Source organism: Heterodontus francisci, chromosome 31, assembly GCF_036365525.1.
Source record: "Heterodontus francisci isolate sHetFra1 chromosome 31, sHetFra1.hap1, whole genome shotgun sequence".
In the NCBI taxonomy this organism is placed as follows: Eukaryota; Metazoa; Chordata; class Chondrichthyes; order Heterodontiformes; family Heterodontidae; genus Heterodontus; species Heterodontus francisci.
Genome location: NC_090401.1, coordinates 12,790,007 through 12,811,825, shown reverse-complemented (window position 1 = coordinate 12,811,825; position 21,819 = coordinate 12,790,007). Strand labels below are relative to the sequence as shown.

The 21,819-nt window shown below is 45.1% G+C and overlaps 1 protein-coding gene across 1 annotated transcript in view; it reads left to right on the top strand.

Annotated features, from left to right (window-relative positions):
• The window catches only part of LOC137347073 (adhesion G protein-coupled receptor B2-like), a 1,240,702-nt gene that overhangs the window by 1,137,802 nt on the left and 81,081 nt on the right, over positions 1 to 21,819 (top strand). The window contains exons 25-27 of the mRNA XM_068011112.1: positions 5,894 to 6,065; positions 8,797 to 8,892; positions 12,777 to 12,816. Coding sequence (XP_067867213.1) covers positions 5,894 to 6,065; positions 8,797 to 8,892; positions 12,777 to 12,816 — 308 coding nt within the window. The remainder of the gene's footprint in view (positions 1 to 5,893; positions 6,066 to 8,796; positions 8,893 to 12,776; positions 12,817 to 21,819) is intronic.

Genomic DNA, 21,819 nt, shown 5'->3' with positions numbered 1-21,819 from the left:
CTGAAATTAGTGTCTGACACACTAATCCTTCCTGTGTTGCTGCTAATTCATTGGAATTTACACACTCTGGTACTTCAGGTCTACCTGTTACATTCAGATACGCAAAGTGCTACTTCAGGATATGGTTTGAGGATGATTTGATTGTAACATGGGATTCATTTTAAACTAACCTGCTAGTTGAATTCAATGGGCAGTAAAATCTGCATAGGTATAAAACTGGTCCCATCAGTTTCCCACTGGGCAGGTTAGATTAAAATTATCCCGATGAGTTTCATTGTACCTACCCTGTGCTCTTGCCCATGGTTGGCACAAGGGTGTCGTGAGTCCTGGCTGCATAAGGTAGCCTTAATTTCCCGCCAATCATCTTTACACGCTTCACTTCTCACCACAAAGTATGGCATAATGGCTAGCTTTAAATAATTAAATAATTAATCCACGCTTGAAAGCATGGATTAACCTGTATGATTATGTACCCACTGTATTGCGATTGAAAATGTCCATTTTCGGCCATAAAATACACAGCATTGTGCACAGGGACCCAAATAGCAACACCAGTGCAGATACTGACCCTGTGGACTCTGAGAAATGCCTGTCACATTGCTGCTGTGGATCACTGATGGGGTTGTTGGTCCTGCTGACTAATGCATCTGTAACCTCATCGCATAACTGTGACCTGCAAACTGACTGACAATACAAATATCCCCCGTGCTCACCAGAAGGACCTCAACACATCAAACATGAGAGCCATGCTGAGTCTGAGGGCCATGAGCAGCGACGTTCAAATGTTGCATATTGTGCAGAAGTCCAAAGTAAATGGTACAGCTTTATCAATATAGTCATGTGAAATCTCAGCCTCCACAGAAACATCGCCTATGGCTTCATTCAAGATTGTAGAGCATAAGGAAACCCCACCAGCATTAATTTCATGAACTTTCATAAAACTTTTAACGTAGTACTTCGTGCACCCCAGATGAAGAAACTGGAAACTGTAGGTGTACAGGGCCAAATTTTGGATTTTATGGAGAATACATATGCAAACTTCAAGATTTATGTCAATGTGGAAGGGAAACACACAGAACCTATACAAAAAGAGAAATGAGTCGAGGTTGTCCACAGTCACCTTTTCAGTGTCATTAACATTGTGTTGGACGAAATCTCAAAGTATAGATTTGGATTGTCTGTTCCAGGTATTTCTGAAAGCGTTGGAGCACTCCTTTGTGCAGATGCTTATGTTGTTGGAGGACTCACCAGGAAATCTAATACAATCTACCCACCAGGTTGAACAATGGGTTAAACAGTGGAATCTTATGTTGAATGCCCCATATGTGGTATTACTGCTTTGAATGGCCCAAAGAGGAACTTTGAAGTGGTTTCTGGAAGATAGAGAAGGTATCCCTTCCAGTTACTGATTTATCTCTGTATCTTGGGGGTCTGCTGGATGTCAAATGCAACCTGGACACTGTTCTTCAACACTACATTGAGCAGGAACAAAGGGCACTCTGATCTTGTTTTTATTCACTGACATCAGAGTCTCATTACAGGTTAAGCTTGTGACAAATTGTTCTCCTTCATGGTTCAGAACTACTACATGTATAACAAAATGGCTTGCTCTGGGCTATTTTCAAAATCCAGGACCATTCTGTGAGATAAATTTTTGTTTAAAAAAAGGGAAACAGCTTCAGGACGAAGAACTCCAGCCTACCCCAATTTGCCACTGGGTATTCGGAAAGTGTGCAACACTGAATTTGGGCATAGAGTTATACATCACAGAAGGAGGCTATTCAGCTCCTTGTGCCTGCATTATGCAAGCCACCCTGTGTTGGTTCTCCTACCTCACTGAAGGCAGATGTCCATCTTATAGTTGATGAGACATGACCATGCTGATGTCAAATGGATGATGGTAGTGAATTTACATTTAATGATCAGTTCTGCTGCTTATCGTGTTGACTCTGAGGAGACTCTGGGACCTGCTGTCCACCTATCAAGGGCTCAAATCCACAATTGGCTACTGCCGAATGACTAACTAGTGACCCTACTTGGTGGGAGGTGAAGGAAGCTAAGAAGTATCTCTTGGTATCAATGTGGTGCCAAGATGACACATCTGGTGATGGAAGTTTGAAACCAAAATAATTCTCTGTATTAGACTTGATAATCTGATAGCTAAGCCAGGCAGGTCAACATTACACCATGGCACTTCTCCATGGTACTGTAAATTATTGACCAGCCAGTCAGATCACTATTGCATCTGAGAGGAGTCAACCTATCTCTGAGGTAACTCTGCAAACCAGTGCCTTTTCGGTTTAGGATAGTCCCAGTTGGACAAGAAACTACGAGCTTACCCCTGCTCTGTACCGGTATAATTTTAGCTGGCTAAATTTCAGTAGTAAACCACAAACACATGGCTTACCCTTGGCTCTGCCAACCTGCTCCTAATCTCTTTGGATTTGGGGAAGTGGGGTGTGTATCTCTGAGGAAAGAGTGTGAACTCAGTGTCAAGCACACAGAAATTCTGCGTGTGTAGATTTTGCAAAGCTTCACTGAGAAACTGAGTTATGCTATCTGGAAGTCAGACTTTCGATTGACCACAAAATGCAACACATCTGGACTGTCATTGTATCTATGGCTTTTACGAGAGACCTGTGTATCATCTTACTGTTCAGGTAAGTGTGTACGCACATGCATAACTGTTGTTGCAAACAGTTAGGTGAGCATGCACATACTGTGTATACAGTCTTGCTGAAGTGTGTATCTTCAGCATTGTCCATACAATGTTATACACATCAATTGTGCAAGTAAATATAAGCACAGAAGGAACTTATATAGCACCTTATGATGTCCTCAAAATGTCCCAACGCACTTCACAACCAATCATTATTATATAGGTAATCATGCCAGCCAAGTTGCACGCAGAAGGCTGGATTTAATGGGTCCCTCAGAGACAGGCTAGGAGGCAGGAGGGCCCATAGAATTGTTGTGGAAGGCGAGGGGCGGAGCACCGACAACGGCCTCCCCCCACCAGAGGCCAATTGAGGCCCTTAAGAGGCCTATTATCAGCCACTTAAGTGCCTCTTCCTGCCACCTCTGGGGGGTTGGGGAGGGGTGCCTCTGCCACATGGGGAGGTCACCCAGTAAAACGGGGCAACCTCCCTGCGGGTTTGTGGGTGTGTGGGGACTCTCCTCCGTGGGCAATCTGTGGCAAAAAGCAACCCACCTCGCTGAACATCCCTTCCGCGCACTCACCACCCACCGTCCCTCTCCCCATCACTGAGGCCAGCCGGACTGGCCCCGGCAACCACGCCTCACTTACCTTTGGTCCCGATCTTCAGCGCTGGGCCTGGATCCAAGGCCTGGTGCAGTACTGGCAGTGGTTACCACTCCTAGTGGCACTGCTGATACAACTGAGCTGCCGGCCCTCTGATTGGCCGGCAGCTCTTGGAGGCAGGATCTCTGTCTGTCAATTAATTGCCTGAGCGCCGTTAAATTGAGCCGTGGGGGTGGGTGCTCTAAATGGCCGGGAGCCCTGCCAGCTCCACTAAATTCAGCCCAGCAAAGTCACATAAAAGCAAGTGAAATAGATTACCAGTTAAATTTGCTCTGGTGGTAGTGATTGAGGAAGGAATGTTGGCAAGGACACCAGGAAAACTTCCTGCTCTTTAGTGCTTTGGGATAGTGTATGTCCACCTGAGCAGATAGACAGTGCCTCACTTACCATCTCATTTGAAAGAGGGCACCTCTAACAATGCAGCACTCCTGTCATACTGCACTGAGGTTCCAGTCTACGTTATGGACTCAAGCTCTAGTGGGGTTTGAACCCGCGACATTTTGAATTGAAGTTCAGAGTTCTACCTACTGACACCCCACACCTGGTCATTTGGTCCTAGGTCCACAATAGTTTGCACTATACCCTCATCTATGAAACCTGGTACATTTACACTGTTCCTGTGGGTTTATACCAGAGGCTGCAATGTGTAACAGCATTATCACAGAAAGATTAAGATGCATTTGCTGCACTGGAGGAAGTTTTGGAGCTAGTCAAATTTCTGAAGCTCATTCATAAGACATGTTGGCAGCTTAGTCTAGCTCACACTGCGACAGCCTTGAGCATTACAGCCTAATTTTCACAACACTTTAAATTAACTGTTGAAAATTGGCTGAAGCAGGAACATTATTGTAGTGGGATTGTTAGAAGACTATCAAAAACAACAACTTGTATTTATATAGCACCTTTAACATAAAAAAGTCCCAAGGTGCTTCACAGAAGAATTATCAAATAAAACAGGACATCAAACCACTTGAGGAGATACTAGGGCAGATGACCAGAAGCTTGGTCAAAGAAGTACGTTTTAAGGAATGTCATCAAGGAGAAAAGTGAGGTGAAGCGGTTTAGGGAGAGAATTCCAGAGCTTAGGGCCTACACAGCTGAAGGCAGGCCACGAATTTTGGAGCGATTAAAATTGGAGATGCTCAAGAGGCCAGAATTAGAGGAGCGCAGATATCTTGGATGTTGTAAGACTGGAGGAGATTACAGAGATAGGTAGGGCCCAGGCCATGAAGGGATTTGAAGGCGAGGATGAGAATTTTAAGGTTGAGGTGTTGTCTAACCGGGAGCCAGTGTAGTTTAGTGACCATAGGAATGATGAATGAGTGGCATTTGGTGCGAGTTAGGACACAGTCGGCAGATTTTTGGATGACTTCAAGTTTACAAAAGGTAGAATGTGAGAGGTTGGCCAGGAATGTGTTAGAATAGTCAAGTCCGGAGTTAACAAAGGGTTTCAGCAGCAAAAGAGTTGAGGCAGGGGCGAAGACAGGCATTGTTACAGAGGTGGAAATAGGTAGTCTTAGTGAATGGGAAAGTACTATCCATGCAAAATGTACAGCCCTAATTTGTAGAAGTGGTTCTGAAATCACTCTAAGGGACTCCCTGTTAATAACGACATATTCTCAGGCACCCCTTGCTAATATCAACACATTCACAAGGACTCTTTGCTAATATTAGCACACTCTCAAGGACCCTCTGGTATTATTATCTACCCTCAGGGAGTCTCTGATAATATCGACACATTCTCAGGTAATCCCTGCGAATATCGGCACATTGTCAAGGACCCTCTGATAATATCATCACTCTCTCAAACACCTCTGGTAATATTGACACAATCTCAGGGACCTTCTGCGAATATTGATGCATTTTCAGTGACCCTCTGCTAATATTGAAACACTCTCAGGACCCTCTGCTTCTATTCACAGACTCTCAGGGACCCCTATTAATATTGACACACCAAGGGAATCCTGCTAATATTGGTAAAGCTGTAAGGGACCCTTGAATATAATGATACATCCTCAGGGACTCCTACTAATATTGGCTCACTCTCAGAGACCTACAAATAACAATATATAACTGGGGACCCGTGGAATTACAGGCACACTGTTGCATGGGGTGGATGGTAGTGGTAGGTGGCATGGGCGGGTGGGTGGGGGTGGGGTGGTGGTGCAGCTGCTATCCCAATTTCTGAAAGACAGCATCAGCTACTTGAAGGAATATCATGTTATTGCAGAAAATATTCTTTATTAACATAGGTAGCAGCAGAAATAATGTACCAGAAAGTGACAAATACAGCAATCTGATTACCTCAGTGACCTCTTCAATTATCTTGCAGAACCCATCGCATACAGGGCCTGTTTCTGTGCTGTGTAACTCTATGACTCTATGACTCTAACCCCTAGCCTCGGAGATCCCCAGATTGAAAGTCCCAGTTTGGGCATTAAGTTTAAAAAAAATAGATGCAGAATTTGAATCAGACACTTCGAAATTGTGAGCTAGTGACTTTCCATACTGGATATAATTGATCACACTTACCATTTTAATTAAGGCTGCCATTCTTCTCTGTTCCTCCAGGGCATCCCTGTGGAGCTCGTGTGTTGTTCTCCCATTGCTGGCACTGACCTGGACGTCAGCTGTTCTGGCGATGACTGACAGGCGATCGATTTTGTTTCAAATACTGTTTGCAGTTTTTGACTCCGTTCAAGGCTTTGTTATTATCACAGTCCACTGCTTCCTGAGGCGAGAGGTATGTGCAGTCACAGAGTAAACGTCTGCTCTACAAATCAGCAGCACTGATGGAGGACCCCCACTAACATTTTCTAAAAGCGTCTATGCTGAGGCTGCCTGGCAGCGAGCTCTTTGGTGCAGCAGTGTGCAGTGGCTCAAGGTGGTGAATAGGTATTGGCAGCTGAGATTGTTTGTGTCCTGTGAGTGCCTGATTTCATACCGGGCATGAGATTGGAGAGGGAAGCATGCATGAAGGGCAAGGATATCAAATACCATGGCCAAGTCTTCAAACTTGAAGGAGATTAGTGACTGTGAGTGTGCCACTCAACCAAAGTGGAACATCACAGTCATCCTTTCCTCATCTGGCATGTTTACACATGCCCTTCTAGGAGTCAATTAGCAGCAGTCAAGAGTGAGAACCCCATCTAATTTTACCGTCCCCAGCCCAGATAAAGAGGGCAGGAGATTATTTGAGGCACCCTTTTACAGCTCAGGTGACTCAACACAGCAGGTACTGAAATATAGACCTTCCCGCTTTGAATGACTGACCGAGGCCAGCATTTCTTGCCCATCCCTAATGGCCTTTGACAACCTAATTGCCCTTGACAACTGAGTGGCAAATCACATCTGGTTTCTGTATCAAAATAATTATTTTCTACAACATATGAGAGGTCTAATTGAATAGCAGTAACATGCATGTTTACTGTAGCAGGGGATCTTGGACAGCACGGGTGATTCATTGGGAGTTTGTGCCCTCAGTTTGATATCCTCTACGCAACGCCATGTACATTTAAACACATTTGCTTAAATAATGTTACTGAACTGTCAGCTTTGGACTTAGTTTAACCCATTGTACAGTCTTGTCCCTATACATGTAAACTTATTGCCTGTCTCACCAGAGTATCTCATTAGCATTGCCATTCCATATAAGTTCTTTCAATCTGGAATTTGATTCAGGCAGCTACTGTTAGACTCTTGGATTGTGTGGGGTATGTTGGATTATATTGGAGAGTGATGGAGTCGTCTTGAGTGCTGTTTGTCTTAGAGGGCATGTTGCTACCAGGGGAATGCTAGAGTGACACAGAAATATTCAATCTGGTTGCTTTTTTTCATATTCATTCATGGGATGTGAGCATTTCTGGCAAGGCCAGTATTTGTTGCCAATCCCTAATTGCCCTAGAGCAGGTGGTGGTGAGCTGCCTTCTTAAACTGCTGGTGTAGGTACACCTACAATTCTATTAAGGAGGGACAGTGAAGGAGCAGCAATATAGTATAAGTCAGGATGGTATGTGACTTGGAGAGGAACTTGCAGGTGGCGGTGTCCGCATGTGTCTCCTGCCCTTGTTCTTCCACGTGGTAGAGGTCACGGGCTTTGAAGGTGCTGTTGAAGGAGTCTTGGTGAGTTGCTGCAGTGCATCTTGAAGATGGTGCACACTGCTGCCACTGGTGGAGGGAGTGAATACTTAGGTGGTGAATTAGGTGTTGATGAAGCGGGCTGCTTTGTCCTGGATGCTGCCTAGCTTCTTGAGCATTGTTGGAGCTGCACTCATCCAGGCAAAGTCGGGAGTGCTCCATTGCTGTGTAGATGGTGGGCAGGGTTTGGGGCGTCAGGAGGTGAGTTATTCACCACAGAATTCCCAGCCTCTGACCTGCTCTTTAGCCACAGTATTTATATGAATGGTGCAGTTAAGCTTCTGGTCAAACTGGTTAGTAGTAGCCCAAGGATGTTGAAGGTGGGGAATTCAACAATGGTAATATCATAGAATATTAGAGATGGTCATTGCCTGGCATTTGTGTGGCACGAATGTCACCACTTATCAACCCAAGTCTAATTGCACAAGGCTGCATTCCTTCCCTCACTGCTCCAGGCAGTTTCCTAGCAAGTTCAATCATGAGTGATATGAAGAGTAAAGTGAAGAAAAATAAATTAATTTAAAAAAACCTGAATGAATAGTACCCAGCTCAGCCAGTTAGTCAGAGAGGCATTGACAGAGGTATAGGTACAGGTTGCCTGGCTGCTTCAACCAGAGTCCAGGAGACATATTGAAAAAAGCAAGAAATGATCACTGTAAGGCACAGTATCCTCTGATCTTAGAGAGTCAAGTGGGTAGATGTAAACGATATGTACAGTCAGATCAAAAGGGAGGTGCATAGAGGCTGTCAGAAAGCAAGAGACACATTCACTCACAGAAAAGGAAATAAAGGCAGACCCATTCTATGGAAGAAAATCTTACCATATTTTGTTTTTTTTTATTTGTTCATGGGATGTGGGCTTCGCTGACTAGGCCAGCATTTATTGCCCATCCCTAATTGCCCTTGAGAAGTTGGTGGTGACCTGCCTTCTTGAACCGCTGCAATCCTTGGGGTGAAGGTACACCAACAATGCTTTTAGGAAGGGAGTTCCAACGTTTTGACCCTGCAACAGTGAAGGAACAGTGATATAGTTCAAAGTCAGGTTGGTGTGTGGCATGGAGGGGAACTTGCAGGTGGTGGTGTTCCCATGCATCTGCTGCCCTTGTTCTTCGAGGTTGTAGTGATTAGAAGAGGACACAGCAGACACTGTGAAAAGTAAAGAGGTAAAGAGCCAAAAACAAGGTCACATAATGTCAGAGACAAGCAAAGGAGAACAAAAAGGGAGGAAGACAGGGTTGGCATCTGCATCTTGCTGGTTATTATTTTTGTAGTTTGTTTGCCTTATCGCTGTTTTATCTCAATGTTTTTCTAAATCTGTTTTCTACACTTCCTTGTAGATTCAGGATGTTGTAAAATGTCGAACAGGAAGCTGCAAAGCTGAAGAGAATGAAAACTCACCTGATTCTTATAAAAATGGTCAAGTCCAGATTATGGTGAGTAAAGGACCAATTCACATAGAGCTAAAAAATGAGTAAAAACTGGCTCACACCTGGCATTTGTTTACTCAAAGATTTGTCGGAGCACAAACTACTTTGCCACAGCTACTGGTTGAGGCAGAAACCATTACGTTTCTTGAGGGAAACTTTGACTTTATTTAAAACAGAAAGGAATACCAGGCTACAAGAATAGATCAGAATTAGTCTTAGATTGCTGCAGCAAAGAGCCAGAATAGGCACAATGGGCCTTTGTGTGCAGTAAATCTCCAATGTGCTTTGCGTTAGCTTCATTATAAACTGGGTAACCTCTGTCTCTACCTTAGAAGAAGGGCAAATATTTAAGAGAAGAACAAACTGTGTTGTTCATGAAAATGTTGCAGTCAATGCTTGTCTCCTTAAAATTCAGTTCCTGTGTGATATGTGCAGCAGTATTAGTTTTTGTCAGTGTTATGGCCAGGTGAGGAGGGGTTCACAGACTCCCCTCTTGCCTTACCTCTTATTTGACCACAGTGGTTGTGCTTATCACCTCAGTGAGTGTTTAACCTTTTATTTTTAATGTAATGGTGAAAGAACCAATCGGACAGGTTTTCATGAGGTGAGCTTATTACACTTAACAATCTAAACCCGATCTAAAAATAAATTTTTAAAAATGCTACACATTTATGCACACATTCACACGAGAATCACATGCACAAAAATAGATTACAGAGTGAAAAGTAGATTTTATGGTTGGATTAGAGTTCAGAATAAATGGAAATTAAATACACAGTCTGTGATGTCGGATGATTGGGTAGTCTTCCAGATGAAGTTCTATTTTTGAAGGCTTTAGCTGGTCAAAGTGCACTTTGTGGCTGGCCCGCTTGGCTCAGGGCTTTCTTGGAGGCAGACTTATAGGTGGCTCTGTTCCCCTGGTCTCTGTCTGTAACAATTTGTAGGCTTAGAGGGTCTGCAGTCTCAGATGGTTTTCAAACTTGTGTTATCTGTAGAGAAAGGGAGGCACATATTCTTTCTGCTACTGCACAGTCTGAGTTACTGGCTTGACTCCCTTTGTTCAAGGAAACTCCCAGCTTTCACATAGATGGACAGATGGTCACATGACTGCCTCGGTGTTTCCTCTGGAGCCTTCTAATGAGATTCAAGGTTCGGATGCCAATATTTATACTTGGAAAGGTTTGCTCTTTCAAAGTCAAGGCATTAGAATTGCCTTGAATGCCGTGCTAATGAAGCAATCTTAGGTAATTCAATCACTTACAGCAAGCTATTGTTCTGGGTCCATGCTGCTCAGACCTCTGTCTTATGTTGGACCTTACAATGTGAAAAGGTGTTTCAGATGCAAATTGCGTTGGCAGGACTTTTTCCATTAAAAGTTCAATGTAAGTTTCTAACCGATGAATTAATATTCCTTATTTGGCACATCGTTTTTCTTGATACAGGGAATGTGTGTGATAGAGATTAAAGTTGAGGTTTCTATTTGTATGTCTTCTGTATCAGTGATGTAAGTCAGGAATAGATGGCTATTAACCATGTATATCCATATGTACATTCATATTGTTTACTATTGCCTGACAGGAAAATAACCTGTCAGTTTTATAATAAACAAGGGGAAACTTTAACCTGGAATGAGATTTGGGTCGGTGGGGGAGGGGTGGTTGTTGGAGTGAACACCAAACATACCGACATTGGCAGCATGAAGCGACTTTAACTCAAAGCAGTCAGAATCTGGCAGCTGGCCAGAGGGTGCGAGTGGAGGTTTAAGGATCAGGAGGTTATCGCCAAGAGGGTAAGATGGGGTGAGGAGGTGCCGCAGGAGGGAATGGGAGGACACCTGGTTCTGGGGAGGCCTAAAATTCCCTTGTGGGACCTGGAGGAGCACTCATGCTACTCTTGAACCACAAGGCAAGTAAAAAAGAAACATATGTTCAATGATCTCCTTTGCATATTGCAGCTCTGTCTCCTACCTGCAGCTGGTCTGTAAATAGCCTGGCCAACGGACCATTGGCAACATCAGTAGCAGGAGGCTGCAAGCAGGGACACATGGGGATGGCCCCCAGCAATTGGGATGGAGGCAGAAGGTCAGCAGTCGGGACTGGGGTGGTAGGGAGGCTGGTAATCAGGGTTTGGGGGAGGCAGAGCTTGGAAATCAGGGCTGGGCTGGGGGAGGCTGGCATTCAGGGCCAGGGTATGGGAGGCTGATGATCGGAGCTGAGTTGAGGGAGGCTGGTGTATGGGAAGCTGGTGATCGGGTTGGGGTATGGGAAGCTGGTGATCGGGTTGGGGTATGGGAAGCTGGTTATTGGGTTGGGGTATGGGAAGGTGGTGATCGGGTTGGGGTATGGGAGGCTGGTGATCGGGGCTGAGTTGAGGGAGCATGGTGATCGGGGCTGGGTTGAGGGAGGCTGGGGAACAGGGCTAGGGTTGGGAGAGGCTGGTGATCGGGTCTGGGGTAAGGATGGCTGATGATCAGGGCTGGGGGAGATCAAAAGCTTCCTTGAAGACTGGGGGAAGCTTTCCTGCTGCTCCTGGCCCACAAAGAGTGCTGAAACAAGCACTTGCCTTGTGAAGCTGGCAACTCCTGCTTCCACTTCATTGCTGTGTTTCCTGATCAATGAGAATTCAAAGAACAAAGAACAGTACAGCACAGGAACAGGCCATTCGGCCCTCCAAGCCTGCGCCGATCATGATGCCTGTCTGAACTAAAACCTTCTGCACTTCCGGGGGGGTCCGTATCCCTCTATTCCCATTCCATTCATGTATTTGTCAAGATGCCTCTTAAACGTTGCTATCGTACCTGCTTCCACCACCTCCCCCGGCAGCAAGTTCCAGGCACTCACCACCCTCTGTGTAAAGAACTTACCTCAATGCAACAACAGTCAATTTTAAATTGGGGTCCCAATTGTTTCTGTGCAAGACCGAATTTAGTGTCCGACATATCCACAGCAGGTGACTTTGACACCCCAATATCTGCCGGCATAAAAATGGCAGCATATGTGATGGGCTGAATTAGAGATCCATGCATTCCACTTTTTCACCCTCCGACTGTCTCCCACCCATCATGGTGGGAGGTTATTATTGATGCCCATATAGCAGTCAATGTGAGCATGAAGCTGTCAGACTGCCGTAAAAACTCACTTAGTTTATTAATTTCATTACCTGGTCTGACCTATGGAGAGTGGCTCCAGTCCCTCACCCATGTGGTTGGCTCTGAACTGCCCTCTGAAGTGACCTAGCAAACCACATAATTGTATCAAGCTGCTACAAAGAATAATATCGCTGCATCAAAATCCTGGAACACCCTACCTAGCAGTGCTGTGGGAGTACTTTCACCGCACGGACTGTTCAGGAAGGCAGCTCACCATTTCTTAAGACAACTAGCTTTGGCCATAAATGCCGGCTTTGCCAGTAACACCTACGTCCCAAGAATGAATGAAAAGAAGTATTGTCAGGCTATGACACACAGCTTCTAACTTAGCATCCTCTTAGATATAGTTACACACTAAATCTAATGCCACCTAAAATCACAAACACGCCACTGCTTTTGTCTATAAAACTATGAAACTACTTCTGACATATTAGAATTTGTGCACACGACACACAATTGGAGTTATAGGCACCCATCACCCAGTGGGCCAGAGCTATAGCAGCACAACACAAGGCTGGGGTGCACCATGTGCCACAATTAGATAGCAATTCATGAGTTTGAGAGCCAGAGGGGCTAGAATTCCAAATCTCTCAAATATCAAGCAGACAGATTCTCAATCACTTTTCATTCAGGACCTCGCCGTCTCTTTTTATTATTCTAGAAACAGGCAACAGGTGCTTTAGCTGAAAGCTTCTGTCTCTCGTTCATTGTATTTTTATTGTTTCTTGCTGCTTTTTTATAGACAGATTTTGAAAAGGACGTGGACTTGGCCTGCCAGTCAGGTAAGAAGTGCTTTAGATCTTAGAGTGGCGTGACTGCTGAATCTTTGCCTCACCATTAACCATTAATATTTTGCCCTACTCTCTCTCTGATTAATATTGTTTATCAGGAAAACCAGCAGCTGAGTGTTAACATCAGTGATATCAAGAATGAGTTAACTTTGGCAATCATCTGCATTTTATTTACTTTTGGTTAATTTGAATATGATAAAAATGATACGTGCATACACATTTCCTGTCTGTTATTTTACACTTCATGTGTCAGTAATTACAGGCAAACCTATTTCTCACAGATTCATTTTTCCCTATTGATTAGCTCACTAGCAATTTTTTAAATTTTTATAAAACACTGCATTTGGACACTGGTGAACACAAATCAAAACCATAGTCTGTAGTTAAAACTAACATTTATAACATTACAAGCTCATGAAAAATAAATCCTTATTCTTACTCATCTACTTACGTATGCAGTGTTCTAAATCCCTAGATATGGTTTCTCCGTGAGGCCTACTCCTGGCTCAGCATCCTGACTCACATTTTCCTTCTTTCACTGTTGCCCCAAGTTCTTTCCCAATGCCCCATATACTTTTCCAAGCTTTTCTCTAAAATACCTCAATGTCTCCCAGCCCACTGCTTCTCCACAGCCTTGACTTCCCAGTGCCTCTCTGATTCCATTGCCTGTGCCCTGATCTCAAGTCTTTCCCATTCCTAACCACTCCTCCTTCTCACCTCGGCTGCGAACTCAGTCTGTCAGATTTGCCAAGAGACATTACAGTTCAATTCCTAACTTCTTCCCAATCCCAACAGCAAGCCTGAGCCACCTATTATTCTGGGCACATGCTGCCATCCTTGGCTGCAAGCTGCCAAGATCAACATCTAGCAGGTATCCACCCCAAATACACTTTTTTCCATGAAGTTCCCAGTCCTGCATCCACTTCCTTGTTTTTTTCTTTAATGGAATCATTTGAACAGATACTCATGTTAAAGAGTAAGTGGCACCTGAATTAGAAGGCATAGACACGCCTATAGTGAAAATCAAGTTAATCTCACCAACTCTTGCACTGAACTTATTGACTTCAATATTAACTCCCCCACGACAGATGGCAGGAGGTTTGCGGGGGAGGTTAAATCCTAAAAAATGCGATACACGACTCTGACCGCCAGCCACCATTTTTTTGGCAGAGGGTAACCTGGCATGCGAGTTTTGGAGAGGAAGAACACTTTATTAACATATTTAAATCAATTTCCCACAATGTAGTTGGGAGACTGATTTAAATTTAACAGCTGCCAGCCCAGTTTCTCAGAGCTTAGGAATTCCAGCAACGAAATGGTGATAGGAGGTCTTGGCTGCACCAGGTGAGCGCATTTTATAAATCTCCTGTGGACCAGGAGGAGTAGGAATGCTCCCCTTGCCCCCTCAAAGAAGCCTTTAGCCTCCCTTCTGATGATTGTGACCTCTCTCTCTAGTCGATAATCGGAGACCTTCCCTGCCTAACCTCCAATCTGCAGCCTGCCCCAGATCATGACCCACCTGTAATCTACTAAAATCTTGCAACTGAGTGGACTTTCTGTTTGTCACACACAATTCCTTATCAAGACTTTGTCAAGGCTAGTGTTATGATATTGTCACTGCTGGGTAACAACTTTTTAGAATGCCTAAAAGTACATTCGTACTGATGTACATAGCTTTAGTTGTTATTCACACCTAATGGTTGGGGATGCTGTTGTGCTATTAAACTCTGTCTCCCAAGTCTCCATCACCCAGTTCAGAAAGCTCTTTTCCTGCTAGCTGTAGGGTGTTTCCAAATGTTTTAAATATTTGAAAATTATAAACTAATTTTATTTGACCTCCTGAATTAATTAAGTTGAATTGGCTTGTAATAAGCCAGCAAGCAAATACATTAATGACATGAAATCGGGCTTTGACAAATTAATTAAGTAAATAAATAGAGGCTGCGGACATGAAATTAGACTTTGGGAAAGTGGGCCTTTGAATTAATTAAATAAACTAGACTCCTGCTCCACGGATAAAATTTGGTTTTGCAGGGGGAGAGGGTGGAGGGAGGGAGCGAGTATGTGCTAATTGATTAATTAAATAATGATAGCTTTAAAAATAAAATCAGAATGTCTCTCTCTGCTTCTCCCTATATCCACTGTATTCATTCATCATTCTAACTACCCCCGTACATTTATAGTCTTTTCAGACTGCAATCCTCACATAACTCCCATCCGATACTCTGCCCGAACCAACTCTCCAATCCTAATACCAACTACTACCCCATCAATACCCACACCTTCCTTGGCTGCCCTTTCCTCCAATGCCCACCCTCTCAACTGCTCTTTACACCCATTCATACTACTTTATCACCATTAACTACTTCTTGAACAATTGCTCGCTTCCCCTGCTTAAATTATTACTAACCCACTCAGTGCACCTGAATTCTGATTATCCTAATTTCCTCAAATACTCACTACCCACAGAACTCATACCCCCTCAATCTCTCATTACTCCTCCATTTTCCTTAACAATTCTCTGTTTTAACTAACCTACCCCCACCAAAATCCTCAATTCTCTCATACATCAGCTACTTACTATTCTCCTTAAACTACTCACTACCCTACAACACAGCTCATGTCCTGAGTACCCTAAACTGCTCACACATCATATCCCAATTGATCACAAGAGCAACATCATAGAACATAGAAAAGAACATAGAAAAATACAGCACAGAACAGGCCCTTCGGCCCACGATGTTGTGCCGATCCTTTGTCCTCTGTCAAGGACAATTTAATCTATACCCCATCATTCTCCTTTATCCATATACCTATCTAAAAGCCGTTTGAAAGTCCCTAAAGTTTCTGACTCAACAACTTCCCCAGGCAAGGCATTCCATGCCCCGACCACTCTCTGGGTAAAGAACCTTCCCCTGACATCCCCCTTATATCTCCCACCCTTCACCTTAAATTTATGACCCCTTGTAACGCTTTGCTCCACCCGGGGAAAAAGTTTCTGACTGTCTACCCTATCTATTCCCCTGATCATCTTATAAACCTCTATCATGTCACCCCTCATCCTTCTCCGTTCTAATGAGAAGAGGCCTAGAATGTTCAGCCTTTCCTCGTAAGACTTATTCTCCATTCCAGGCAACATCCTGGTAAATCTCCTCTGCACCCTCTCCAAGGCTTCCACATCCTTCCTAAAATGAGGCGACCAGAACTGCACACAGTACTCCAAATGAGGCCTTACCAAGGTCCTGTACAGCTGCATCATCACCTCACGGCTCTTAAATTCAATCCCTCTGCTAATGAACGCTAACACCCCATATGCCTTCTTCACAGCCCTATCCACTTGAGTTGCAACTTTCAACGATCTATGCACATAGACCCCAAGGTCTCTCTGCTCCTCCACATGCCCAAGAACCCTACCGTTAACCCAGTATTTTGCATTCGTGTTTGTCCTTCCAAAATGGACGACCTCACACTTTTCAGGGTTAAACTCCATCTGCCACTTTTCAGCCCAGCACTGCAACCTATCCAAGTCCCTTTGCAGACGACAATAGCCCTCCTCGGTATCCACAACTCCACCAACCTTTGTATCATCTGCAAATTTACTGACCCACCCTTCGACTTCCTCATCCAAGTCGTTAATAAAAATCACAAACAGGAGAGGACCCAGAACTGATCCCTGTGGCACGCCACTGGTAACTGGGCTCCAGGCTGAGTATTTACCATCTAAGACCACTCTCTGCCTTCTATCAGTTAGCCAATTCTTAATCCAACTGGCCACATTCCCCACTATCCCATGCCTCCTGACTTTCTCCATAAGTCTACCATGGGGGACCTTATCAAATGCCTTACTAAAATCCATGTACACCACATCCACTGGTTTACCCTCATCCACTTGCTTGGTCACCTGCTCAAAGAATTCAATCAGGCTTGTGAGGCAAGACCTACCCCTCACAAAACCGTGCTGACTGTCCCGAATCAAGCAGTGTCTTTCCAGATGCTCAGAAATCCTATCCCTCAGCACCTTTTCCATCAACTTGCCTACCACCGAAGTAAGACTAACTGGCCTGTAATTCCCAGGGTTGTTCCTATTCCCTTTCTTGAACAGGGGCACAACATTTGCCACCCTCCAATCACCTGGTACCACCCCCGTCAGCAGAGAAGATGAAAAGATCATTGCCAGCGGCTCTGCAATTTCATCCCTTGCTTCCCATAACATCCTTGGATATACCCCGTCAGGCCCGGGAGACTTGTCTATCTTCAAGTTATTCAAAAACCCCAACACATCTTCCCTCCTAACGAGCACTTCCTCGAGCTTACCAGTCTGTTTCACACCGTCCTCTTCAGTAATACACCCCTTCTCATTCGTAAATACCGAAGAGAAGTACTCATTCAAAACCTCACTTATCTCTTCCGGCTCAACACACAGTCTCCCGCTATTGTCCTTGACCGGACCTATGGTCCCCCTAGTCATCCTCATATTTCTGACATACGCGTAAAAGGCCTTGGGGTTTTCTTTTATCCTACCCGCCAAGCATTTTTCATGCCCTCTCTTAGCTCTCCTAATCCCTTTCTTCAGATCCTTCCTGGCCATCTTGTATCCCTCCAGAGCTATGCCTGTGCCCTTTTTCCTCAACTTTATATACGCATCCTTCTTCTTCCTAACAAGACTCTCAACCTCTCTTGTCAACCACGGTTCCCTCACATGACCATCCCTTCCCTGTCTGACAGGGACATGCTTATCAATGGCCCCTACTATCTGCTCCTTGAAAAAGTTCCACATTTCGACCGTGCCCTTCCCTGCCAGCATATGCTCCCAACTTATGCTCCTCAGTTCCTGCCTGACAGCATCATATCTACCCTTCCCCCAATTGTAAACCTTGCCCTGTTGCACATACCTATCCCTCTCCATTACCACAGTGAATGCTACAGAATTGTGATCACTATCTCCAAAGTGCTCGCCCACCAACAGCTCTATCACTTGCCCTGGTTCATTACCTAGTACCAAATCCAATATTGCCTCCCCTCTGGTCGGGCAGTCTACATACTGAGTCAGAAAAGCTTCCTGGACATACTGCACAAACACTACCCCATCCAAACTATTCGATCTAAAGAGTTGCCAATCAATATTTGGGAAGTTGAAATCCCCCATAATTACTACCCTGTGACTTCTGCTCCTTTCCAAAATCTGTTTCCCAATCTGCTCTTCCACCTCCCTGCTGCTATTGGGGGGCCTATAGAAAACTCCCATCAAGGTGACTGCTCCTTTCCTGTTCCTGACCTCAACCCACAGTGCCTCAGTCGGCAGATCCTCCTCGAAAATTCTTTCAGCAGTTGTTACACTATTTCTAACTAACAATGCCACCCCCCCACCTCTTTTACCACCATTCCTAATCTTATGAAAACATCTATAACCAGGTACCTCCAAAAACCATTTCTCCCCCTCACCTATCCACGTTTCAGTGATGGCCACAACATCGTAGTCCCAAGTGCCCATCCACGCCTTCAATTCACTCACCTTATTCCTGATGCTTCTTGCGTTGAAGTATACGCACTTTAACCCTTCTCCGTGCCCATCTGTCCTCTGTGACAGTGCTACCTTCCCCAATACCTCACTACACTCTTTGTCTTTCTGAGTGGACCCACTGGTCCCTGGATTACAAGTCCGGTTCCCATCCCCCTCCCAAACTAGTTTAAACCCTCCCGAACAGTACTAGCAAACCTCCCTCCCAGGATATTGGTGCCCCTCTGGTTCAGATGCAGCCCGTCCTGTTTGAACAGGTCCCATCTTCCCCAGAATGCAGTCCAATTATCCAAGAACTGGAAGCCCTCCCTCCTACACCATTCCTGCAGCCACGTGTTCAGCTGTGCTCTCTCCCTATTCCTAGCCTCACTATCACGTGGCGCCGGCAACAAACCAGAGATAACAACTCTGTCCGTCCGAGCTTTCAGCTTCCAGCCTAACTCCCTAAACTCACTTCTAACATCTGTGCCACCCTTCCTTCCTACGTCGTTGGTGCCAATGTGCACCACGACCTCTGGCTGCTCCCCCTCCCCTTTAAGGATCCTGAAGACGCGATCACAAACATCACGGACCCTGGCACCAGGGAGGCAACAAACCATCCGTGCGTCTCGCCTGCGCCCACAGAACCGCCTGTCCGTACTCCTCACCATCGAGTCCCCGATGACTAGTGCTCTCCCATTCTCCCTCCTTCCCTTCTGAGCCACAGTGCAGGACCCCGTGCCAGAGGCCCGGTCACTGCAGCCTGCCCCCGATAGGCCGTCCCCCCCAACAGTATCTAAAACTGTATACTTGTTGTTGAGGGGAACGACCACAGGAGATCCCTGCACTGACCTCTTCCCACCTCTAACTGTTACCCAGCTGCCTTTGATTTGTGGAGTAACGACCTCCGTGTAGCTTCTATCTATCAACCCCTCAGCTTCCCGAATGATCCTCAGTTCATCCAGCTCCAGCTCCAATTCCCTAACACGGTCTGATAGGAGCTGGAGACGGATGCACTTCCAGCAGGTGAAGTCGGCAGGGCCACCGGCGGTTTCCCTCACCTCGAACATTCTGCAGGAGGAGCAATACACTACACTGGCTGCCATTTCTTTTATTCAATTACCCCTTAGTTAAGTACAACTATAGATATTAACAAAAACAGTAAATAGCTTACCTGCTCAGTCCTTTTTGGTTAGAGGAGGAGGGTAAAAAGGGTCTTATTATTAGGTTAGAGGAGGAGGATGGGTGGGAGACACTACATGTGTAGTGCCTCGGGTTTACTCAGCTCCACACCTTTAAGGAAAATACCTACCCAGGAGTCCTCGCTGCCGACCAGCTTCCGGTTCCTCCGGCGCCAAAAGAAACTCAAAGACAAGGAAAACAGTAAGTAAAACAGTAAGTACTTACTTTTAAAACACAGCTCCTGATGCCTTCACTCACCCACCTCTCATCCTCTCACAAATGCTATATCTTCTTGCTTCTCATTGCTATCTCTACACCGTGTCCACTTCCTTATAAAACATTATGGAGTAGAAATTGCTATAAATTGTGCCTGTTTTTCAAGCGTGAAACAGAGGCAAAGCAGACTAATTTAACTGTGGGACGGTCTGAAGCCAATCCGTGCAACTGTTGGTCCCACTGCTAAATTCACAGTGCCCTTTATTTGAAGTGCCATGAGTATGGAAATTAGGAGCCTAAAACCTGTTGAAGGACTCACGTTCAAAATTTGTTGGGGATGAGCAGGGCAGGTGTAAGGTAAGCAATAAAAGAAAACATCCTGTGGAGTGCGCCTCTAACTCCACACGAGTTGCTATTGTTCCCCTGACCTCCCAGGACTTAACCTGAGGGCTGCTGTCGGTGATGTCTTTGCTCAGCTGAGCTGTCTGTAGAGGCATGACCACTATTAGTAACCCTACTGATGAGGCCCACAGACTGATTTTCCATCAAATCATGGGCTTCCTGGGTCAGTTGGCAGCACCAAGTCTGGAGTTGAAAATGGGTTCAAACTAAAATCTCCAGCAGCAATGCAACAGAAGTACACACTTATTGTTCAACACTTCCTATAACTGCTGCATTTCTTCTGCCCTAGTCACTTTTACCATTACACTTTCAAGCTACCAATTCTTCTGTTACACTTTTTTGATTTGATCGCAGCAATGGAGTCTAAAATGGTTGGGAATGTATGAAATTAAAGTGAGGAAAGCAGCTAGAAAACTACCACTGAGAAACTTACAGGCGCAAGTATGAAAACAACCAATTCGGACTAAACAGTCAGGAGGACCTACCAATTACAGAAAAGAGATGAACTAATTGAATCACTCAAAATGCATTTTGAAAAAAAATACTGCTCGTCAGTTTATTCTCAGTAACTGAAATTTCCAATGACTCATAAGGATATAAACAATAAAAATCACTATTCCTCGATCCCTGCACTATCCCAAATACTGATAAATCAATGTCCCTGATAAGAGCAATATCAACTAATCTACTATATTAGAATCTTTGAGTTTGTCACGATGGTGACAATTAGTAAAATTTCTGTGACATTACCCTTACTACCCCTCCATAATCAAAAATTTCCTCTAGGACAAATAAGTAAAAAAATTCTCAAAACCTGGCAACAGTTTAAAATTCAATTTGAAACGTGAAGACTTCATCTCACTTTCAAATTTGGTAACAGAATGATAGTCATCTTGTGGATGAAATGTTAAAGTAAGACATTGTCTACACTCTCAGGTGGATGTAAGCAATCCCGTGGCATTATTTTGAAAAGGAGCAGGGGAATTCTCCCCAGTGTCCGAGTGGCACTGGATCCAGGCTGCATGTAGATCAGGATGGGAGGGGTCTCGCGGGGTAGAGGGGTGTAGAGGGGTCAGCAGCAAGGGCAGAGGTGTGGCTCTCAGCGAGCTCCACCACCGCACCCCCCCCTTCCCGATGCCGAGTCCCTCTATTAGGCACTAAGTGGCTAATTGTGGCGGCGGTGGGATGAGGCCCTCAATTGGGGATTAATTGTCCAGTTAAGGGCCTCAATTAATTTTGGCCGAAGCGAAAAGGCGGCGGGACCCCCCCCCCCCCCCCCCCCTCCACCCCCCGCGCAACCATCCCGCCAATTTTTATGCTCTTATCAGCTCCAAAGCCGCCACAGGGGAGAGCATAAAATTCCCCCAGATTTTCTGGCCATTTATTACATAGCTGTTTGTGAGAGCTTGCAAATTGGCTGCTGCAGTTCCTACAGTGACTACACTGCAAAAAGTGGTTAATTGACTGTAAAGCACTTTCGGACACCCTGAGGTTGTGAAAGGCACTAAAGAAATGCACGTCTTGCTCTATGCAATACCCACCTTACTTTCAATTGGTAAGATGTGTACCATCTACAAGATGCACTGCAGCAACGCACCAAGCCTCCTTAGACAGCACCTTCCTAACCTGCGACCTCTACCAACTAGAAGGACAAGGGCAGCAAATGCATGGGAACACCAGGCACCTGCAAGTTCCCC